Source organism: Prionailurus bengalensis, chromosome C2 (assembly GCF_016509475.1).
Source record: "Prionailurus bengalensis isolate Pbe53 chromosome C2, Fcat_Pben_1.1_paternal_pri, whole genome shotgun sequence".
Classification (NCBI taxonomy): Eukaryota; Metazoa; Chordata; class Mammalia; order Carnivora; family Felidae; genus Prionailurus; species Prionailurus bengalensis.
Window position 1 is genome coordinate 115,086,951 of NC_057350.1, and position 22,565 is coordinate 115,109,515.

General features: G+C 39.3%; 2 protein-coding genes across 10 annotated transcripts in view; one reads left to right on the top strand and one right to left on the bottom strand.

Moving 5' to 3' along the window:
* Positions 1-2,223: 2,223 nt before the first annotated feature.
* On the top strand, positions 2,224-22,468 carry PFN2 (profilin 2). 4 transcript variants are annotated; one of them, XM_043595152.1, is made up of 4 exons: positions 2,228-2,712; positions 4,917-5,109; positions 10,130-10,171; positions 20,765-22,468. In XM_043595152.1, exons 1-3 carry the CDS (start codon positions 2,581-2,583, stop codon positions 10,156-10,158), a joined length of 354 nt encoding a protein of 117 aa, XP_043451087.1. In that variant the 5' UTR covers positions 2,228-2,580; the 3' UTR covers positions 10,159-10,171; positions 20,765-22,468. The 4 variants fall into 4 exon arrangements, with proteins under 4 accessions (XP_043451084.1, XP_043451087.1, XP_043451086.1 ...); XM_043595151.1 differs by lacking the exon at positions 20,765-22,468 and adding an exon at positions 12,412-12,736; XM_043595149.1 differs by lacking the exons at positions 10,130-10,171; positions 20,765-22,468 and adding an exon at positions 6,882-8,554 and having other exon boundaries at positions 2,224-2,712.
* RNF13 (ring finger protein 13) overlaps positions 11,319-22,565 on the bottom strand; it is a 165,891-nt gene continuing 154,644 nt past the window's right edge. For all 6 annotated transcript variants that reach the window (XM_043595143.1, XM_043595140.1, XM_043595141.1 and 3 more), the window contains 2 exons: positions 13,025-13,105; positions 11,319-12,735 (listed from right to left, as the gene is read on the bottom strand). In XM_043595143.1, coding sequence (XP_043451078.1) covers positions 12,371-12,735; positions 13,025-13,105 — 446 coding nt within the window. In that variant the 3' untranslated portion in view covers positions 11,319-12,370. The remainder of the gene's footprint in view (positions 12,736-13,024; positions 13,106-22,565) is intronic.

The following is a 22,565-nucleotide window of genomic DNA, read 5'->3' on the forward strand; positions in this document are numbered from 1 at the left end:
AGCCATAATAAGGACTGTCTGTACTTAAAACAGATAGTAAATAGACTCTCTTTGAACATATTATTTAAAAACCTGAACTGTAAAACCTCAGTCTATTACATAAAATAAGTTTTTCATAGATTTTACTGTATGCAGTTCTGGGAAAGTAATAGCACTATGTTGAAAAAGTAAAACAGTAATTTTAAGGTGTAGTAAATTTTTTAAAATATGGAAAAATAACAGAAATTCTAAATTCTTTTTTTAAAGTTTATTCATTTTGAGACAGAGTGTGCATTGCTTGGGAGAGGGATAAAGAGAGCAGGAGAGAGAATCCCAAGCAGGCCCTGCACTGTCAGTGCAGAGCCCGAAGTGGGGCACAACCCCCTAACTGTGAGATCATGACCTGAGCTGAAACCAAGAGTTGGATGCTTAATCAACTAAGACCAACCAGGGACCCCAGAAATTCTAAATTCTTATGAATGTTTTACCCAATAGATGTGTTTGAGAATCTTTTTAGAATCTTTTGAGATTTGAATATCCAGAAAATTCAGTTGGTCTAATCCCTTTCCTGTTTAAAGACAAGAATAAAAGAATAAAAATGGAATGTAGTTATTTCTAACCCCTTGCTATAATATTCTAGAAATGATATCTCAGAAAAAAGCTTCAGAGTAGAATAAATAACTCAATTTCAATATACTTCAAGTTATTTTATTTTCTCACCTTTACTGTTTAAATTTATTGAATTATAACATGCATACTAAGAGCACAAATCACAACTGTACAGCTTGATGAATTCTCACAAAGTGACCAGATCAGTGCTATCAGCACACTGTATCATTAACTTCTGAGGTGATAAATGGCTAAGATTGAAGTATTAAAACCATCAATAACCACCACAAAGAGGCAAAGTAGTAAAGCAGTAAGTGTAACTAAATCAGGTGGGAGCACACCTGCAAAAATAAAACAATTTGGCACACATTTTAGACCACACAGGTATTCTGTATCATCAGAACATGAGAAGATACAGTGGTCTCAAACTGATACGTTCCTGACGTGGGGATTCTCCTACTGTGCTTCTCAACCCCCATCCCCCACCCCTTCCCTTGCGGTAGGGGATTTCAGCAGTAAAAATACAAAACTTAAGAATCAATTAGATTGCTTAGCAACACTTTTGTCTTCTTTCATGAGCTACAGCTGTGTCCACAAATCGTGCCCTTATGCGTTAACCTTAAATTTGAAAATCAACTTTTCAACGTCTTAAATGAGCTTTCTTCTTTGCCTCGATTGGCAGATCGTTTTTGTTCACCTGAAATTAAAATTATTATAAGGCGTCTCCTAATTCCTCGTTCAGTCAAAGCACCCAGAGGTTACTAAAGAGATGAGAGAATCACTGGGACTCTACCTTGTAAACACAACCTATTCTTAGATCTGGGTGCTGCAATTATTTTACCCTTGGATAGCAAAAATATTACCATATTCATCCAGGGAACCCTTTCTTAGAGTTTTTAAATTCTATTTTCAGCGATTTCTTTGACCCACCAATAACTTTCCCAGTTAACCAATAGTTTACATAGGTCGCTACTTGTTCGGAATTTACGAGCAATTTACCCACACGTGATTAGCAGCCTTAAGGGAGTTCTTACTGTCAAAGAATCCACAGAATGTGAGGCCCTGGTACCCCCAAAGCGGCAACAATGAAAGACTGGCAAAGCTCAGAAATGTTCGTGAAAGCCACAAACGGCAGCTCAGATTTCAGGTTGCCGGGGCGCGCCCGCGCGGCTGCCAGTATGGCCAAAGGGCAGGGGGCTCCAAGGAAGAGGATCCTATTGAGGACGCCCGAGACGAGCGTGGGCGACCTTGCCACTGCCACCCCCAACACGAACAGGAGTAAACACTCCACATCCCATCACCAGGGCAACTCCGCAATCCAACACCGAGCTCAAAATTCCGCATCCCCAGCCACCGGACGCAGAAGACAGGCGCACCGTGGCCCAGCAGCGGGAACTGGAGGCGTCCCAGACGCCCCTGTCCCTGAGGTGCCGAACGCGACGGAGGAGCCGCCCTCTCCGCGGGCCTACGGCATCACCGCCAGCGACCCCACAGCATCCCGACCTCACCGCCGCACGTGGCGGCCGTGATTGTCCCGGAGCGGTATCCCTCCGCGCCCCCGCCTCAGCCTCCCCCTCCCTTCCCGGGACCCTTCGAGTCGGGGCGCCGCGGAAGGATCGCACGCACGAGCGCGCGCACGCCCGCCCCACCGTGGCCGCGGAGGACTGAAAGGTGCCGCGGTGAGGAGCAGCGGCCGCGGACACCGTCGTCGCCGGCACTGCCGCTCCGCAGCCTCCCGCCGCTGGTTAGTCGGCCCCGCGGCTGCGGGCGGGCGGGCAGGCAGGCCGGGCGCGCTCCGCGGCTTGTCCCTCACCGTCGTCCCCGCGTCCTCCCTCCGCAGCTCCTCGGGGAGGGGGGCGGTCGGTGCCTGCGCAGAGCCGCCTCCTCCCCGCCCCCGCCCCGCCTCCCCCCGCGCCGCCGCCGCCGCCCGCTGCCGCCGCCGCTGCGCCTGCTGCTCCTCGCCGTCCCCGCTGCAGTGCGAAGGGCTCGAAGATGGCCGGTTGGCAGAGCTACGTGGATAACCTGATGTGCGATGGCTGCTGCCAGGAGGCCGCCATTGTCGGCTACTGCGACGCCAAATACGTCTGGGCAGCCACGGCCGGGGGCGTCTTCCAGAGCATTACGGTGAGGACCGGTGGCGGTCCGGGTTCCCGTTCCCATTCCCGGACCCGAGCGGGGCCGGCCGGCTGTGGGGCCACGGACGGCCGCGCCGGCAGGTGTGGTGGGCGGCCGGCGCCGAGGATGCGGCTGCCGGGCGGGCGGGGAGGCCGAGGCCCGGGGACGCCCCCTCTCCCGGGGCTGCGCTGACCGGCGGGGGCGGCGGCCTGGCCTCCCGGCTCCCGGGCTCCCTGACTGCTTAGGCGCCCCCTGCGTTCCCAGTGCCTGTCCGTGAAGCTGGGGGAGGGGGCGCGCACCGGTTGGGGCGGGGGGGGGGCGGCTTTTTTCCCCTCGTGCGGCTCTCTTTGGTCCCTTGCAAGCCCTGAGGTTTGCTTTGCACGTTCCGGGGTGGAAGCGGGGGCTGGAGATGCGGGGCCGGAGCGCGCGGGGCCCGGGCGGGGGTCCTCCGGCAGCCGGGCTGCCCCTTGCTCCGCGGACAGCGCTCCGCCCGCGCCGCGGGCTGTGGGAGGCGGCGGCTGCCCGGCCCTCGGGATCCTCGCAGCGACTTTGCGTAGGTTTGCCGGTGTCCAGGCCTCTGGGGCTTGAGAGAAATGTACGCCGACAGCGTAGGTGGATTCGTGAATCTCGACTTCAGCTCTGGTTCCATAGGATTTTTTTTTTTTTTAATTCTCCAAGATGGCGAACTGCCATTGATTTCTCTCCTCCTCCTATGGAGATTCATTGATACACCGTTATCCCCAATTACGCAACATAGCTCTAAAAAAAGGGGGGGGGGCTCTATGGGGCTTTCAATAATCTGTGAACGCCGAGGGGACACTTCACTTCTCCAAGTCCCTCCCTCTTTAGTGAAGGTAGTAAAGGAACTAATGCAGATTATGCTTCACAGTGCCTGGTTTTCTTGTGACTTGATGGCTTTGACTTGGTTGCCACATGTTTGGGAAATGTTACTAAACCTCCAGTGCTGCTTTATTTGTGCTTTCCGCACAAGGGTCTTTTTAAAATTGTGACGGTTGTGACAAATACAGGGGTATTCCCTTAATTTCTTAGCTCCACGCTCCCCTCCCCTCAAACGCCAAAATTCAGGCTCCCTATTATAGGTGCTGCTAATTATTCTGTACTACTTAACATGGTTCAAGATCTGGGTAGAACTCCGTCCTTGATGCTAATACTCTAAGGTCTCCTATAACCGCAGTGGACCACAGTTCTCATGGAGAATTGCCATCTGTCTGGTGATCAACTTTTTTTCTGCAGTCCTCTTGTCTTTGTGTGTGAGTTCCCGCTGCCTGGCTGGGAAGATTGCGGGAGTGTGCTTGGAAATGGCTGGGGCCTGCTATGACTCTGCAGTTCTGATGGGGGCGACGCCTTCCTTCTTATTCATGGAATGTTAGCATGCACGTTTTCTCCTTTCCGGTTCTGGTGGCTACCTCAGTTTCTTTCCCAGTCTCCCTCCATTTTCTCTCTCTTTTTTAAAACCATTACCTACTGCAGTGCTACCAGCAAAATCCTCTTTGCATTTGCCCAGCAAGAAAACTGATTACTGAGGTGGGAGGGGAAGGGAAGTTGCAGAGGAAAAGGAGAGTGGTTAGAAAAATAAAGAGGGAAATATGAATTTGTCAATGCGCTGAGGTCCAAGGTTTGAAGTTCATACTATGGGGGGGGGGGGGGGCGGGGAGCGGGGATATTTCAAGTCATTTAAAGCAGAGTAGGAAGGTCTGTTACGCATGGGCATTTTTTCAAGAGGCTTCCAAGCAACTTTTAAGTTTGATGCAGCATAACTGTAATGTGACTGAATATGATTGACAGGCAGTTGTTAAAAGTTTATAGGTGAATTTTTACCATTACATAACTATTTTAGGTACCATCTGACTTTGAAACAGTTTATAAATCTCAAGTTTACAGTTTATCTGGTGTCAGCTGCCAGTTACATAGATTCTCTTTGCATCGACTGGTCTTTAGTTGGTACGCTGTTAACTGTGAAATTTAACTGTTACAAAACATGTAGTCCTATAGGATTAAGTAATTCTTTAGAAAAGACAAACTTGATTTTACATTAGTGAGATGTGAATGTCTTGTAGTATAGTAGTAGTACAACCTTGGCAAAGTTTTTCCACCAAATGGAGGCCTAAAAGGAATTGATTACAATTTCATGTGTTTTTTTTCTTTTTTTTTTCTTTTTTTTTTTTTTCCTTTTTTCCCATTGGCGGGGGCAGCCAGTAGAAATAGATATGATTGTAGGAAAAGACCGGGAAGGTTTCTTTACCAACGGTTTGACTCTTGGCGCAAAGAAGTGCTCAGTGATCAGAGATAGCCTATACGTCGATGGTGACTGCACAATGGACATCCGGACAAAGAGTCAAGGTGGGGAGCCAACATACAACGTTGCTGTCGGCAGAGCTGGTAGAGGTAAGCACAGTACTCTTTTGGTTAAAATTTGCACGCTACAACTTATTAAGCAGTTTTCTTAACATTTTGAATAAAAGTGTTAGTCCATAATGGCTATTAAGGTGGTTTTTGTGAACTGCCCAGCACTGAAGGGAGGCACTCCCTTGCTTTTAGACTTACCTACTCTACAGCAGCTGCATATACAGCTCAGCCTCTGAGATCCTGACTTTAAAATAGAACATTCACATCAACTCTTCAGTTTCAGCTTTAGTAAACTGAAAATCCAAATTTGCCTTTTAAACTGCTTCACATGTCGAATGATAATCTTACGGCACATCCAGATTGTTAAACTGTTCATATTGTTTGGTTACTTCAGTGCTTTTTAGTCTTTCACCTTTGCATCTCTTTCTTTTCTTGCATTTTAATTATTCACTGCTCAGCATAAAAAAGGAAAAATGAACATTTGCTCATGTTTCTATTTGAAACATTGCTGGGGAAGAGCAAAATAATTAGAATGAGGTTTTGTAGTAAGCTGCCTATTTACTAGAATATTTTCAAAGACAGAGCATGTCTGATTTAAATTTGAAAAGTAGGAAATTATATTTCATTTATACACTTAGTCCAGAAGTTCTGGTGCTTCCTGACTGTTTTCAACGTTGCAGAAATTCTTGTTTCACTATGTCTCACTATGTTTTTGGAAAAAACTTCCAAAATTGAGGTTTACTATGACATGTAGTTGATTTACAAATACATTTAAATGTATTAACCTGTGTAAATATTTTGTAAATTAAGAGGGCTGTGTAGCCTCAGATAGAATTGGCACAGCTGATTTTAAAACCAAATCTACCATGTGAATGAACTTGAAGCTACTCTGAGTAGCTATTATTTGCCCCAGTGGTTCTACCAACTCCTTGTGATTATCCTAAAGGTTACTCTTGTTTTCGTGTGAGTTGACACTTAAAGTATCTTTCTGTAGGAAAATTAGATAACTGAAGTAGTAGACAAATCTCTAAACATTAGTTGACTTCAGATAAATACGTTAAAAAGAAGTATTAACCATGTGACATAAAACCAGAATAAGATTTTTATACTCTACAGCACTACTGACATCTAGTGGTAGCAAGTATAAAATCTGACTTCTGCATGTATTTTGGCGATAGACCTCTGAATTGCATCATAGAAGAACCTGTTGTTGGAAATAGTAAACCTGTTCTAGGATTTTCAACTCAAAAGCAAAGCATAATGAGCATATCAGTAAGCACAAGCTTAAGTATTTTTTACTTGGTCTTTTCTGAATGGCTTTGAAAATGCTATTTAAAATTTGGTTTTGGTTTTCCTCTGGAAGTAATAGACACATTGAGTCTCAGTGGTAAGACTTAATGGTTTGTATTTAATGAAGCCTGTTAAAGTTGGGGAGAATTTTGTAAATAATCACCTGAGTTTTGTAAGTTTACATTTTGGGGGCCGTTCTGATAATTTGCCATACTAACTAGAAGTTTTTTGCCCTAAAATAGAATATAAATGATCACACATTTTTTTTTCTTAGTGTAAAAGTATTTTTATAGAGCACTGGAGCTGCACTGATTGGACTTCCAAGATGCAGTTAACAGTGTTTTTAGCGTATTACTAGTTTGAAAGTTATCCTTTTTGGAGACCTAGATGACTTCAGTGCCTGACAGTTCACGGAAAACTAACTTAATGTTAACTTATTAATCGGGGTTCTGTCTGCTAAAACTTATGTGACTCTCTTGATTAACACTTCTTTTGAAACACTTTTCTTCTTTCTCTTTCAGTCTTGGTCTTTGTAATGGGAAAAGAAGGGGTCCATGGAGGCGGATTGAATAAGAAGGCATACTCAATGGCAAAATACTTGAGAGACTCTGGGTTCTAGCTGCTAGGCAGACTGTTAAGTATTAGGGTAAAATTGCTCTTAAACTTTCCTAGCTGTAAGCTTGAGTCTTAATTCTGGAAATTTTATTAGCAATGCAGGGTGATGGGGTATGAACCTGTGTCTCCTTTGTATCCCTCTGTTGGTGGGGAAAGGTGTCTTTCTTTCTGCCCTCCCCCCCCTTAAATAATTCTGTTCACTTTTGTTTTGTTTCCCTGTGTACTCCAGCATTGGTTATAGTCATGGGAAAGGAAGGTGTCCACGGAGGCACACTTAACAAGAAAGCATATGAACTCGCTTTATACCTGAGGAGGTCTGATGTGTAAGCAGCCTCTCCCCATCTACCTAGCAACTGTCTTCATCACCACCCCAATTATGGTCACAGTGCTACCAGACTGTAGATGGTAGCTAATTTTTCTTTACCTATTTTCTAATGTCGCGATTCCTGTTTACCCAATGGATCATTTGTATGTTAACCACTGTATGTAACCAACCCTTATCTGGCAACATAATTGCAGCACAATAATGATTTGCATGATACCTTGAAATTCGGGGGGAGGGGGCATGCCAAGTTGGGCATCACTTTGTCTTAGCAATTAATGGGATATTGATAACTAAAATAAGTTAATATTAAGCAAGGTGCCGGTTGTACAATCTCTAATTTGATCAATGTCTTTTCAGCACTTTGAGCATTTACTTAGCTCATTTAGTCTTTCTTTTGTAGCGCATGGTTGGGAGGAAAAAGTGCATGCATCTTTCCTTCACTCCTCTTTTCCCACCCTTCTCCCTTTGCACATAGGTATTTGGTTTGCTTCCATCTTTTATGCATTGCCTGGTTTATTTAACCAAGTAATATCCCTTTTGTTGATGAGCTATTGAAAGCTGCAGTAGTTTGCTTTTAGTATTGTTGTTGCACTTGAGTAGAGACAGACCTTTTGTCTACAAGCTATATGAAGAGTGCAACTGCAAAACAAGAGCAAAAGGCACTTCCTCCCACGACCTTACAGTAACCATACAGATCGAATCCCCAGGGACATTCCATCATTGCAATAGCTCAGATTTTTGTTTCTTTTTCTTTGCACACCAGCTCTATTCTTTAGTAAAATTGTAAAAGGCTGCCATTATGGACATTAGGTATCCCAACATAACCATCTGGAGTGTGTCCAGTTTGTTCTTCATAGGACCAATTTTTATTTGCAGCTTGAGTTTTTATATGAAGTTGCATTATTGTGGACTTGGCTGTCTTGTGATAAATTTTTTTCATATGTGTTCTGTGCCATACTATTGTTAAAATGAACTGTTGCTATTGTGAGATGGATTTTAACTGACCTATTAAAGGTTTCTTTCGAATGGCACTACTTTAGGGACATTCTAGTATTTGCTTCTATTGTTTGGGCCTTGTGGATAATGTACAGATTTAAAAACAAATCTTGTTGCTGATTTGTCCATTTCTTTCCCTGCACTTTGTTACATCTGGGATACAGTCTAACTCATCTGATTTAATATGCATTTAAAAAAATGCCATAACTATTAAACACCTTGTTTACAGACAGATGAAATAAATTTATTCCAACCAAATATTCTAGACTCCTGTTGTTTATGTAAATTGTTGTCTTATTGTTACAGTTGATTTTTGACACATTGGAATATACAGAATAGGCCAGGCTCTGTTACAAGCATAAAGTCTTAAAATTGAGCTTATGGCCTAAGCATTCCATATCCTGTACTATTTATTAGAGATAAAATGAGTGCCTGGGAATTTCTTCTTAATGGGCTTTTATCTGTTTTTTTTGTTTTGTTTTTAAAGGCTTTTAGCCATCTTTGGGTTTGTGAGAGGAAAATTGACTTGCCTACTAGAAATTAAATATTTTTTTTTCTTGTTGCTGGTCTCTAGATGTGAAATCTAGTGAGCAATAAGGAGCCCAGTGCCAAGAAGGGTTTCTGCATTGTGGATTCTTCTGTGTTGAACTGTCATGTGACTTATTTAGCTTTGAAAGCTCTATTGGCATTGCTGAAGTCAAGCAGCTGGGACTCCCATAAGACAAGACCTTCCTTAGGCAGCATGTAAGATAATTGGGATATTCCTGCAGTGTCTGGCTTTGGAGTGACCTGTGGTCATGTTTAATTTTATAGGTCATAAGGTCCCTGGGATGTATTCAAGTTTTAGCAAATGTTTAATACTGGTTATGAACTGTCAAGCTCAGAGCAGGAATGCTCAAAAGTTGGGGGGTCTAAGGAAAACTGGGGAGCTGGTTGTAATGCAGATTCTGGGCTCTGGAAGTCCCTTTAGAAATAATTGCCAGGTCAGTCTGATTGATTTTAAATGGCCTGTATGCTACCCTTTGAGAAATGGGTTAGGTAATGGGAATTTCTGCGTTACTTAAAATATACTGTTCATAATTAAAAATTCTTTTGATAGTGTTGGGCATTAGTTCTGAATTAGTATATACAGGGAAATAAAAGTATGGAAGATAAGGAGTTTGGGGCTACTTTGGTAGTTGGGCATGTCTTGAAATTGAAAATAAAAAACTTCAATTTCTTCACCTGTTAAGATCCCAGTTATGAACAAAAGATGGGTCAAAAGAAAATTGGGTGGTTGGGTTGTGATGATTTGATATTTTACAGTAATAATATACTATAAAAGTAATAACACTGTAAAGAACTGTTAGGGTAACTATTTAGAAAGCAGTGACCAAAACTGTGAAACCCTTAATGAACCTATAAGTAGGTTGAAGGGATGTGTGTGTTGGTGTTGGCAGGGGAGTAGAAAATGAGAGAGGGCAGCTGTATCGCTAAAATAGTAAATGATGAAACTAGCCATTGGCCCCTACCCACAAAAAACACTTACGAAAATGTATACATGTATCTTTATACTTCTAGGAACTTAGCCTAAGAAAATGGGGCTATACAAATTTGTATACCAGAATGCCCATCACACCAAATTACTTAAAATAACTAAACTTGGAAAACTGCAAGATTTAACTTTCAGAGTGATGGGTTGAATAAATTATTCTATGTCCAGAGAATAAAACAGTCAGTCATTGAATAACATGAGAAAATGCTCACCGATAAATGTTCAATAATGAGGTAATAAACATGTTGCATACAGTGTAAACACATACAGTGTATAATGTATACATGTATTTTACATAGGTATTTCTGAAGGCAAAATATCAAGATAAATTCATCTCTGGGGTAAGTTTCCATGTAACTATACTTTCATACAATCAGAAAAGTTTTAAATTAGGAAAGTATTTTTTAATAGAAATTAGATTTAATTTTATTTAATGTCTTATTTAAGAAGCTATATAGTTCCACCAAGAAGAAATTATGAGAAGTTTCAGTTAATATTAAGAAAACTAGTAACAATCCTAGACAGTTGTTAATTGACACTTTATAATTTTTTTTTTTTTTTGACCACTAAAAGTAACAGTTGGAGATTTTAAAAAGGAGGGCAATTTTTCCTCAGAAAAACTCCCAAGACTTAAGTTTAAAGGAACCAAGTCTTGGATCTGTAGTTTAAGGACTGAAGGGATACATTTAATAGCACATGTTATAGTCACTTTTAACTTTCCCTTTTAAAAACGGTTTTAGGTATATTTTTATTATTTACCTTAAAAATTATAAAATCTATTTTGTATTCATGTGGCAGATACTGAGTGCAGTGTTCTGTCTTCATACCCTAACTTAGGTTCAACGAAATTGTACAAATGACCAAACAGGTTTGGAAAGGTCTGGACTGTGCAAGTACATCAAATTCCAAAGCTCTGCTTCACTACTATAATAAACCGACGTCTCAGGCCTGTGTGTAAAAGGAGGTTGGGGGTGAGATGACCTGGTGTCGGTGGATACCGAATTCAGCCTTTTATTTTCCTATGTGGAAATGACTATTTTTTAAATTATTTTTTCAAAAAGAAGTTCAGAAAGTAAAATTTCCCCAGTTGTGTTACATTTCTTTTAAACTTAATTTTTTTCTCACATTAGACTCCTATACATTGTATCCTTAGTATTTTCTGATACGTTTTGTTGACTAAAAATTTTTCATGTCAATATAGCTTGATCCAGATATTTATTATTTCAAGGCTGTATAGAAGTCTACTGTAAGGATGTACCATAATTACAATAATGTACCATAATGTACACTATTATTGGAATGAATTTTGGCGGCAGTTTTAACTTTTGGGGGGGTGTCCCCAATTGGTTGTGAGCAGTTACCTTGTATAGAATTCTAAGGTGGTGGTTTTATCTGACCTAAATTACCTTAATTATTATGCCTTTGTAGCACTGTGCATATAAATAAGGCTAATGTGGGTAATATTACAGAACAAATATTTGCCATTTCTTAAAGTGGAAAACGTGTTTATTAACATTCAAACTCCCTTCATACAAGGCCATATAAAAATTCTTAGCATTTTGATTATACTTAAGTCTATATTTTCTACATAGTTACAGTGATGTATAATATAATTTAGCTTTTCATAATACATTATTTAAATACATCATTAGTTCTGTTAAACATAAGCAATTATTTTCAAATCCAATACTTGAACAATTTCCTCTGTACATAGTTTAGCAGGGCTAATTAGCATAAGATGCTCTTTGTTAAGAGGTATGATCTGTATTAACAGAGTATTAACAGTTGCTGAAGTTTGGTATTTTTATACAGCATTTTCTTTTTTGATCATAACACAAAACCCTTAAGGATACTGAAATTCAGTAAGTCAAGTCCAGAGACATGTTACTTTAGCTGATGAATCAAATTCATACATAACACTATAGTATTTAAAACCTTGGCGGGGGGGGGGGGGGAACAAACCTATGAAATCTGCACTAGTACAGACCATTCCTGTCAGGATAAGACTACTTGGGAATAGAAAGAAAAAAAGACAGCATTGAGTTTCTTTGTGGCGCTGATAGAAGGAAAAATACTAAATTGTTACCCCTATGAGTGATGGTAATTTGGGAAAATACAAAAACAAATATATTCCAACTCAACAACTCTAGGTAAACTTTATGCAAGTGGAAGTTGCTTATTAGCTCATGCTAGGTGGCCACAGCATTGACCTTGTGTGTAAAACACGAAACATTTGCATACTGTGATCTAGGTCTTAACCGCAAGCTATACGGAGGAATTTTTTTTTTTTTAAATGTTTTGGCTATAGTTCATTCCAAAAGAAGAGTTGATTTGATGGTTGAGTTACGGCACCAGTCTATTACTAGTTATCAGTGAAATGAAGTATACTCCTGCAGATAAATACCAGATCAAAAAAACCTTCAGTAATCTGATAGAATACTAAAAAATAAGTTATTTCTACAGGAATCTCTGAAGGGAGCAAAAAAATTATATACCTAAATAAACATTTATTAGGAAATAACCCAATCACCCTCTGAAGGTCAAACAGTATTTGCTATGTTGTAATCTCGTTCACCATTAGGCTGCAGCTGGACTACAACACTATGTGCATTAATTTCGTTTTCTGCATCACTGCTGTCGGTATCTTCGTTGTCATCCTCTTCATAGTCTGAAGATTCCGTCATGTTCTGATGTGAGCGGGATTCCGACAAGGCCCCAAATGACTGGGTGCTGACAGATGCCAAAGGTCTAAGTAAAGGGGTACGTTCTGACACTTCATTTTCTTCTTGACTGCTGTCTGTGTCAGAGTCTGAGTCGCCTTGAGAAGGAACAACTTTTTGCTTGCAGACTGGACAGGTTTTTTTGGTTTTAGTTAGCCAGGGGTCTACACACTTGCAGTGATAAGCTGTTAAAGCAAAATACACATCTTTTAGATAGTATACTGTGGTTGAGAACATTACATTTTTAATTTCTTGCCATGTTTATTCACGTTCTTCTGATCTATAAGTATCATGTATGGACAAGAGAAGAAAAGTTTGTGAATTTTTATAAATCTACCTCCATCCTTTAATGACACCACTAATTACTAAAAGACTTGGCCTATAGTGTACCAATAACTCTTTTGTCTCCTCCTCGAATACTGAGCCTAAATACAAATTACGTGTAAACTCAAAGCAGCATATAATTATTCATACCATGGGAACAAGGAAGGATTCTGAGCTTGTCGCCATCTTCATATTCATCCAAACAAATGGCACATACATCATATTCATCTCCTATGACAGACAGTAGTAAATAAAATTAATGAAAAGAGGTAGAGAACTTTCAAATTCTTAAAGTGAGGTCTTCCTCAGTTATTTTAAATGTCTTTTGATTGACCTTTTGATTTGTAAATGATACCTTTGTCTTGTTTCCTGTCAGATCAGGGAGCTGCTTTAAGTTCAGGAACCTGAAGTTTTAATTTAAATAATTAACCTTTTACCTAAAATAAGAAATTAAAAATGGATGTCAAGTTTGTTTACCTTAACTTTGGAAAAGATTATTTTTAAAAGAATCATCATTGTAGTAGTGTTTCACAGGACTATTCAAATGCGAGTTTTGAAATACACAAAGACAACAAAATTTTACTCTTTAGATTTCTTAAAGTCTGGGTAATTTTTAAAGTAAAAATGGAAACAGAACATACTCAAGTGTTTTTTTTAATATGTTAGTGGAAAAACATTTGGAATGAGACACTAAGCTTCAAATCTCCTTTCCAAGATTTACTAGCTTTGTGATGCTTGGCAGGTTAGTCTTTGATATCCAGTTCTTTTATCTGTAAAGAGATTCTGTCTACCTTGCAGGTTTGTGAGTGAGCAAAAGGCCAGGCACATAGGTATTCACTAAATGGTGTTTATTAATACTGCTGCCCTTTTAATTTCTTATTTGAAGTTACTACCTTTAGAAATCACGAAGGTTTATTAATAGCTCTTTTTGGAATTCATGTGTACTTGATTTTAAAGAAATTAGCAGTCTTACATACAGCAGCTTTTGAAGTTGAGTCAGTAGTGGCAGTGACCCCTGTGACTGTTTTCAATTCGGTGTTTTCCATTAAGTGTATACGATAGGTACAAACTTAAAAATCTCAGGGAACAAAAGATAGATTCACCTGCCTTCACCTTGGAAGGCAGATCAGAAATAAAGCCATTGTCTGGATAGTCTGGATGAACATGACCCATAAAGGGAATGATCGTTCGATCAATCCCTTTAACATCCTTTAGTCATTTAAAATTGTACATTCAGGAGGAGTCCTAAAAAGAAAGCTTTAATAACACTATTTTTTGTTCAGTGTTTTGAACTTGGTTACCACAGAATCAAGTATCAAATGCATTTTATAACAAATACAAGCTTCTGTGTTAAAACTTTGTGGAATTCGGTGAGACCGATTATATGCATCTCAAACTAGTAAAACTATTAAGCTCAAAGATCAAACTATTAAAAGAGTAAATAAAGGACTCCACTGTATCTGTAATTATACATTTGATCCATTTACATGGAGGATGGTTTTAATAAGCAATTCAGTCATCACTGATTTCTCATATCAAACTTTAAATTTTAGTGCCCATCAAACGGTTCTAGTTACCATTAGAGAAGGTAATCTGGTGGATAAAGGCCTCAGTCTTCTTCAGAGGGATGATTCTGAAGCACATGGCTCCTCAGAGGGACTCTGGGGGATGGAGACCCTGCCGTCCACAGAGGTAACTAGCTCAGTAAGACCCACTTCATTTATCATTCCCTCACTCTTCCCCACTCCCTCACTCTTGCTTCCTGAGGTTATTTCCCCAAGAAATCCCCTGCATCTTACTCCTTGTCTCAGGTTTTGCTCTCAGAAATTCACACCATTACAACAGTTTTAAACATTGGATTTTTAGTACCAATTTTATGTATATTCTGTCTTCGTGTATCTAATATCCTATTACTTTTTGCTGAAGATCTAATAAATTCCTGTTGGATCTTCAGCAAAAAGTAATAGGATATTCTGCTTGTACTTTATTATCATATGTGAGTCCTCAGATATTTCATTTTTAAAAATAAAGACAACAAGGGCAAAAGTTGTGTAACACATGGCCTAAAATCTAAAGGAAACTCTGCTATCTAGAAAAGTATCATTGGAAACATCTATTACAGAAGCTAAACTACAGGGTTAAAAATATCAGAGGTTAAGTTCTGATATTACTAAATTTATTTATAAGGCCATCATTGTATCTGGAAGAATTATTTGTGCCAAACCTACTGATTTTGTAGAATTGTACTGACATTTAATTGACCATCTCCTTGCTATTATAAACTAAGGAATAACTTCCTATAGCCAATACCTCTTATAAATGACTTTTAAGATGTGATTTGTGTTATTTAATTCACTGTGTTACGGAGATGGAACCAATGATTTAGTATTTATTCTGAAGTGAAACACCTCACAATTTGTTTCCTTATAAAATGCCACACATTTTTCAGAAAATGATACAGTTAATATAACTGAACAGGAATGGACTGGTCCAGAGCTGTGCCCCAAGGCTCTAAGCCTCATTTTCTTAAGATAGGGAGGTTATCCTGCATTAGCCAGGTGGGCCCAGCGTAATTACAGAGGTCCATAAAAGTGCAAGAGGGAGGCAGAAAAGTTCACAGTCAGGAGGATGTGACTGGATGAATGGTCAGGGAGATGCTATGTTACTGGCTTTGGAAGATGGAGGGGGAGATTAAGTCACTAAGTTTATGGTACTTTGTTACCACAGCAATAGGAAATTAATACAGGCAGTATTGGAGTTAGCCCTAAATATACGGACTTGATACTTCAGAGTCACTTAGCTTTCCTATTAGTCCTCTGAATTGTTCCAGGAGATGGAATTATAAGAAGATGATGGGTCAAGACTCAGCAGTATAGTTTGTGATGGTGCACCAGACTGGAGCCCAGTGCTCTGTAAAGAACTAACCCCCCTGGCCTTGGACTTGTGATGAAATGGTAAAGCACACGTGAGAATGCTGGGGGTTTTCATCATAAAAATTTTATTTATTAGCTCTGTAACCTAGTGCAAGATACATCTCCATGTTTCAGTATTCTCAAAACAAAAATATTAACATACCTGTGTCTTAGGATTGTGGATTAAAAGAACACAAGAATATTTACATAGTGTTTGGTACAAATCGCCCCCTGATAAAACTGGCTGGATAGGAATACTACTCATGACCTGGTGTACTGGGAGGAGGCTGCTCTCTAATAGCACCGTGTGCTTCTGTCACACCAGATGAGCTGTGTGCCTAAAGAGAGGTATGAGCAGTGGTCATTGAATCTGTTGTATCACATAGGGTAATTATGCAATTTAATGAAATATTCAGCAGTTCTTGAACTGTGAGTATAAAAGACTGGTTTTATTTGACAAGCTAGGGTGACTATTAAGAACCCTTATAATAAAAGCTGTTGCTCCCCCACCCCCTCGCCAGCCAAAATGAGATTATATGAAGTATGGGTGAGAAATGTAAGAGATTGGACAAATTTATGTATTGATAAAAAGAATGAAAGCAGAATCCAATTTTGCCCCATTTTAAAATGTCTGACACTAAAAATGGTAGGAAATGCATCATGTACCATGACAACCTAGAAATCCAATCAGTGGACTCCTACTCAAGACCGTGGCCCAACAGCAAATAACTGTTCAGTGGCTTTATCTGTAACTTAAAGTTAAATTTGAGGCATTTATTTGTATGGTTTATAACTTTAGCAGGTTTTTAAAAAATAACCAATTTGTCCTCGGTACTGGTAGCATAAAAGGGTTTTACAAGTGGTAATAAATGTTTGTTTTGTTACTGTCCGCACCATGCTATAAAATTTTGCTTAGTGTAAACCACTGGTTTTTAACTGGATAGGATTCTTCCCCCAAAGGGACATTTGGTGACATCTGTAGACATTTATGGGAGATGGTGCTGCTGGCATCTAGCAGGCCAGGGATGCTGCTTAAACATCCCACAATGCTCTGGACAGCCCCTCACAGAAAGGCTTATCCCATATAAATGCCAGTAGCACAGAGGTTGAGAAACCCTAATAGAAAGCCTCTCCAGGTTTTGTCAAATGACAGCGACTTTGCTAATTCGTTAGTGGATAGATGTTAAGTTACAGGAGGGATGAGATTCACGTGTGTTATTTGAAACAGTATGGAAACCTTTCTGTCTAGAATGTTTCTGGCATTATTATTACTTGAATAATGTTTTAGAAAAATTGCATGAATGCTCTTTTAAAATCCCATCAGTCTGGAAGTGTTCTATAAATAGACAGAACTTTGCTTTTCCTCCTGTAAATCTGTTCTTCCTTGTTTCTCTCCAAAACCTTGGATCATCAAATACAGCAAAGGCAATGACCCATCAGAATAGGAATCGCATAGACTTAAAGCAGCCATTGCAGTGGCATGAACTGCCGATCAGGCCTGGCATGCCCTGAATGTCTCTTTTCCTTAGAGCCTATATTCAATCTGTCACTAAGTCCTGTAAATTTTTATCTGTAAAACATGTCCTGAATCTGTCCCCTTCTCCATTTCCACAATTACTCTGGGCCAATAGCTTGGATTACTAGAAGAGCCTCTAGTCTACCTCCTGTTCTGCCGCCTGTGGTTTTTCTCCGGTGCAGCCAGCGTGATTTATTTTATTTTATTTAACACATCATGTCAGTTTCATTTAGATGGTTCCCCATCTCACTTAGAATAAAATCTGAGCTCCTTATCATGACCTTCATAAAACTGTATATTATCTGACCCCCATCTCTCCCATCTCCTCTCACACCAGCCTTACCACCCCTTCACACATGCTTCAACCACACTGGCCTTTCATTCGTGAGCAAACTAACACAAAAGTTAAGTGGTGACCTGCATTTAGCCATGTTGTGACAGAAACATTTGGACATAACATTAGATCTAGAAAGAGGAATCCCCATTTCTAGAGATGACTAAAAAATGAGCTAGTTTGAGATTAGCTATAGCACATACAAATTGATGCAAAACTTAATTGTTCAGTTTAATAACAAAATAGACCAAGGCTTAAGTCAACTAGAATATGTTTCCTTAAGTAAACGATACAAGAGTGAACATTTAGGGCTAAACACATACAGGTTTCATGAGAGATAATAACAAAAACATTTTAAATAACTTGCCCAGGGAAGATGTACCATTGGGTTCATGAGCTTCAAAGCAAAAATTACTGTTGTGGTAGAGAAAATACCTTGCCACTTATTCCCTACTTTACCAGTAAAGAAAAAAATGAACGCTCTTTCTAGCAAGTAAACTGAATTTTATCTTCTGTTCTCTTCTCCTCCGTACCAGTTCCCAAGAATTCTGAACAAAAGAACAGGACAAAATATTTTTAAACCCAGATTTGCTTGAGAATTCTTCCTGATTATTTTTAAGCCCTGGACAAAGGAACTAATATTTTTAAGGTTACAGTAAAGGCAGTTAAATGTAGTCATAAAAATTAAGCATGTCTCAGTTGATAGGTTAAAGAAACAAAAAACTATAAAACTGAGTATTGCTCCACTTTTACACATTCTGCTTTAAAATGCCGTATTGCTTTTTTCCAGTCCCTGAAATAATATCCTTTGCTTTTTACACCTATCTTGGAAAATCTCAATGATGAAGCTATAAGGCACAAGTGTCTGGTAACTTAAAGTTTATGTCTTGGGGATCAGGCTCCTTCACATACTGACTGCAGGGGAGACAGCTAGCATGGAGACTGCTTCAAATGTTTAGTAGAAGGATTAAGTGAAAACATAAGGATTTTTCATCTGCTCTGAAACATGGTGTGTAGTAACCAGTCTTTTGGTTATAGACTTGGGAGAAATACATTAACCGAATGGGCCAGGAAACCACAATTTCAATTGAAGAGCTATTTTTGAGGGCAATAATGAGTAGTAAAGAGCCAAAAGGAAGTTGGCTGCTTCAGAAGCAAGAAAACAACTAAAACACTATTATGTGTGTTAGAAATGGCTAACTTGATATTTAAATCACTTAAGTGTTAATCAGCACAAACACTTCTGAAAGAGCTGCCAAGTGAAGGTCAGTGAGAAAGCAAGGTGATCACATCCCTAAAGTATGGTCAACTATGAGAGTAGTGACTAACCTCACAGATACCGCTAGTGCCACAGCCTCAAGTGTGGTTTCTGTGGGTGGGATTCCAGAATATGCCTATGGAAAACTGGCAAATGCCAAATTTGTTTTGTTTGGCAGATATTTCCAAAATATTATAAAATCCCCTACAGTTAGCATTTCTACTACATTCTAAGCCTACAAGAATTCTCAAGACTTGCATGGTTTGGTGCTGTGACTCACTAGAGTGGTGAGTACCCATAGAAGTGTTCTATGTGTTTTCAGTCATCCATAGTTGTATTTACAACTGTGAGAAAATGGCAACGATTGGGATTTTTTTTTTCTTTCTAACATCTATGTGTACTTTGTCAAAACCATTAGCATATGCTAGAACATGCATGACAAATAGTCCTTTTTTTTTCCTCCCCTTTAAATGTCAAGTCTCGTGGTAACCAAAACATTTTAAAGCAAAAATACAACCAGCTCAAACTTAGGGCTACTTTCGGAAAGAAACTTCATGTGTAATATTTACAAAGTTACATATTTTTAAGCTGCTTCATGATTTTGGCAATCTTTTTTTTTTTCATCATAAAGGAAATGTTTAATCACTGAATTTTTATAACACTAATATTTATGATTTTTACTTAAGGTTTTGTTTTTATAATAATTGCCACCAAGTGCTGTGTGCCAGGCACTGTGTTATAAGCATTTAACATACTGATTTCCATATTGATTTAAATCTTCTCCCACCCCACCCCCCCTTATGAAATATAGGTACTGTCAGTCACATTTACACGTGAAGGAGTATATGGAGAGGTTAAGAAACTTGCACAAGGTCACACAGCCAATAAATGGTGATCCAGAATGCCAGCACAGGTCTGTCAGACTAAAAGTCCATCCATGGTCTTAACCATTAGGCCTGTATTGTCTTCTAGCACATCTACTTAGAATTTCACATTTAAATCCCCTTTGATTCACAATGTAAAAAGAGCAAGCATTTAAGAAATACTCTTAACCTGTCACTTAATTAGAAATAAAAATGTTTCCAATTCATAAGCCAGAGCACTTTTTTCCTTCATATTGGCCCATATGGAAAAGGAGCAAAGATAGTTTATTTCTGTCTCCATGGCTTCATATTTTTACAAACCTTTCTAGGATGCTACAAAAGAGCAGCTATATTCTAAAAGTTTAATTGAAGAACACACATTCTTTATGTGTTCTGATGATGAAATGTGATTGTGCATAGTAAGAAAACAAATGACTCCACTGAAGGAAAGAGCAGGACACTGGCAACTTTGTTTCTGGAAATGTGTTCATGAATTACTTCACTAATTAAGGATAAGAATAAAAAGTGCCTTAGAGGCCATAAATCCATATAACAAGTTTAAAATCCAAATTTAAGCATTGGCCAAATTCCATTTTAAGAGATTTTTTTTTTTCTTTTTTAAATGTTTATTTTGAGGGAGGGGGGAGAGACAGAGGGAGAGGGAGAATCCCAAGCAGGCTCCCCAGTGCAGGGTTTGAGCTCACAAACCTTGAGATAAAACTGACTGAGCTACTCAGGTGCCCCCGAGTGATTTTCTTTTTAAACCTAAGTTTCCCTGTCTTCCCTATCTTACTTGGTTTTAACTTGATTGCATTATGCAGGTAAACTGGAGTTATACCCAAGAACTTTCTGGATACAGGAGCAAGTATATTAAAAGATTTGTCATTATCTTGAAGTTAAAAGGCAAAATTAAAGGGACTTGATAATGATAAATATTGTGCCAGACCTCAAGTACTTACATTAAGTACTAAAGGTATTGTTATTCTTTTTTCATTATTCCTTTTCAGGCCCCTAGAAGATCAAGATTTGCAACACCCTTCCAGAGCCAACATCAACAAACTCAAATTATGTATATCCCTAAGTAGTTGCGTGTTCTAATCCAGTAGTTATTTTTCTTTTCCCTCATATAAAAGAAATAAAACAAAAAACTTGAGCAGCTTCAGGCACCCTTGGAGTTAAAGTGGAGGATGCACTGGGCCTACATTACTTTTACATATAGCAGAATTACTTCTAGATACTTTTTTTTTTTTTAACGATTTTTCATTTTTGAGAGATGGAGAGGGACAGAGCATGAATGGGGGAGGGTCAGAAAGAGAGGGAGACAGAATCTTAAGCAGGCTCCAGGCTGTCAGCACAGAGCCTGATGCAGGGCTCGAACCCAGAGACCATGAGATCGTGACCTGTGCTGAAGTTGGACGCTTAACCGACTGAGCCACCCAGGCACCCCACCTCTAGATACTTTTGCCTATCAACTAGATTGGTCTAATATTTAATTACAACCCTCAGTGCAGCAAAAGTGACTTAAAAAAATCATACATTTAATGTCCTTCTAAAAAGTGCATACAGTTATAAGAACAGAAATATAAATAGGTAATTTACCTGCTTATTGTAGAATATGATAAAGTGAGTATTCTCATATACTGCTGGTAGACCTGAAACTTTGGGAAATTAGTTTCATCTCAAAAAAAAAAAAAATTCTTTCTCTTTGACATAGTAAATTAGGAAGGAGGTTAAGTACAGCTGGGGGTGGGGAGAGGACAAGAAAAGAGGAATGGGAAGGATTAAAGTCAGGAGACAACTTATTTTATTTTGAAATGGTAGTAACTGGAGAGTAAAGATAGGGTAGGTAGTATTTACAAGTACAGTGTCAGAAGTCAAGAATTTGCATTGCAGCCCTGATATATAATGTTTACCTGGCTTTGCACCCTCAGGTATTATACGTAATATGTCTGAGTCTCATTTTCCTTATGAATGGTCATGACAGTACTTTCCTTAGTTGGTTGTTCCGAGAACTAAATGATGCAGAGTACATGATTTGCTTGCTTTTATATAATAGGTGTGATACATGCTCGCAAGATCTAAAATAGAAAATTACCAGATTTTTATTGGGTGCAATATGCCCATCCCAAGTCAGTTTAATTCCAGTTAACTCACTTGGTATAAAGGACACTGACTTCTTCAGTTAGAGATTAATGGACTGAAGGTGTAGTTCTAGTAATCAGAGCTACGAGCCAATGATAAAGATCAAGAGTACTATGATACAAACCAACCTACAGGCTCTCAATCCCCTTCAGTCCACCTCAAAGCTACAATGCAGACCTTGAGATCTCTATTCCTGGACATGAAATAATAAAATAGTTCACCTTCAGGTAACTCAAGAATGCACTGATTTCTCAGAAGCCATAGGCATGACAGTAACTCCTACCCAACTTGGAACCTCATTATTTTACTGCTTTGTGGCCATTATGTAAGTAAGTACTCCGTTAGAGGAACAGAGAAATATTTTCTTTTCTGATTTGGTTTTTAAGAGTAAATTCAGAACAGTTTTCCCCTGAAACAGTTCAACACAGAATATTAACTAGCATTAGTTATAGATTCTTAGCTTTGTGAAGAGATGGACTGTCTTTTACTCACCATTATATCCCCAGTGTTCATATAGTGCTTATTACAGACTGGGCTCCCAATAAATACATGCTAAATAACAAATACCACAAAGCCTTTGTTCATTTCATGATGGCTGGTTAAACGGGCAGCATCTGCCTCTCACCTGGTACATCCCATATGAACTCTCCCTGCTTCATTATCAAT

What these genes read in the sequence shown, in the direction of transcription:
- PFN2 (XM_043595149.1), top strand. Translation starts at nt 2,581, where the DNA reads ATGGCCGGTTGGCAGAGCTACGTGGATAACCTGATGTGCGATGGCTGC. An exon ending in GCGTCTTCCAGAGCATTACG is followed by an intron (nt 2,713 to 4,916) that starts GTGAGGACCGGT and finishes TGGCGGGGGCAG; the next exon opens with CCAGTAGAAATAGATATGAT. An exon ending in TGTCGGCAGAGCTGGTAGAG is followed by an intron (nt 5,110 to 6,881) that starts GTAAGCACAGTA and finishes TTTCTCTTTCAG; the next exon opens with TCTTGGTCTTTGTAATGGGA.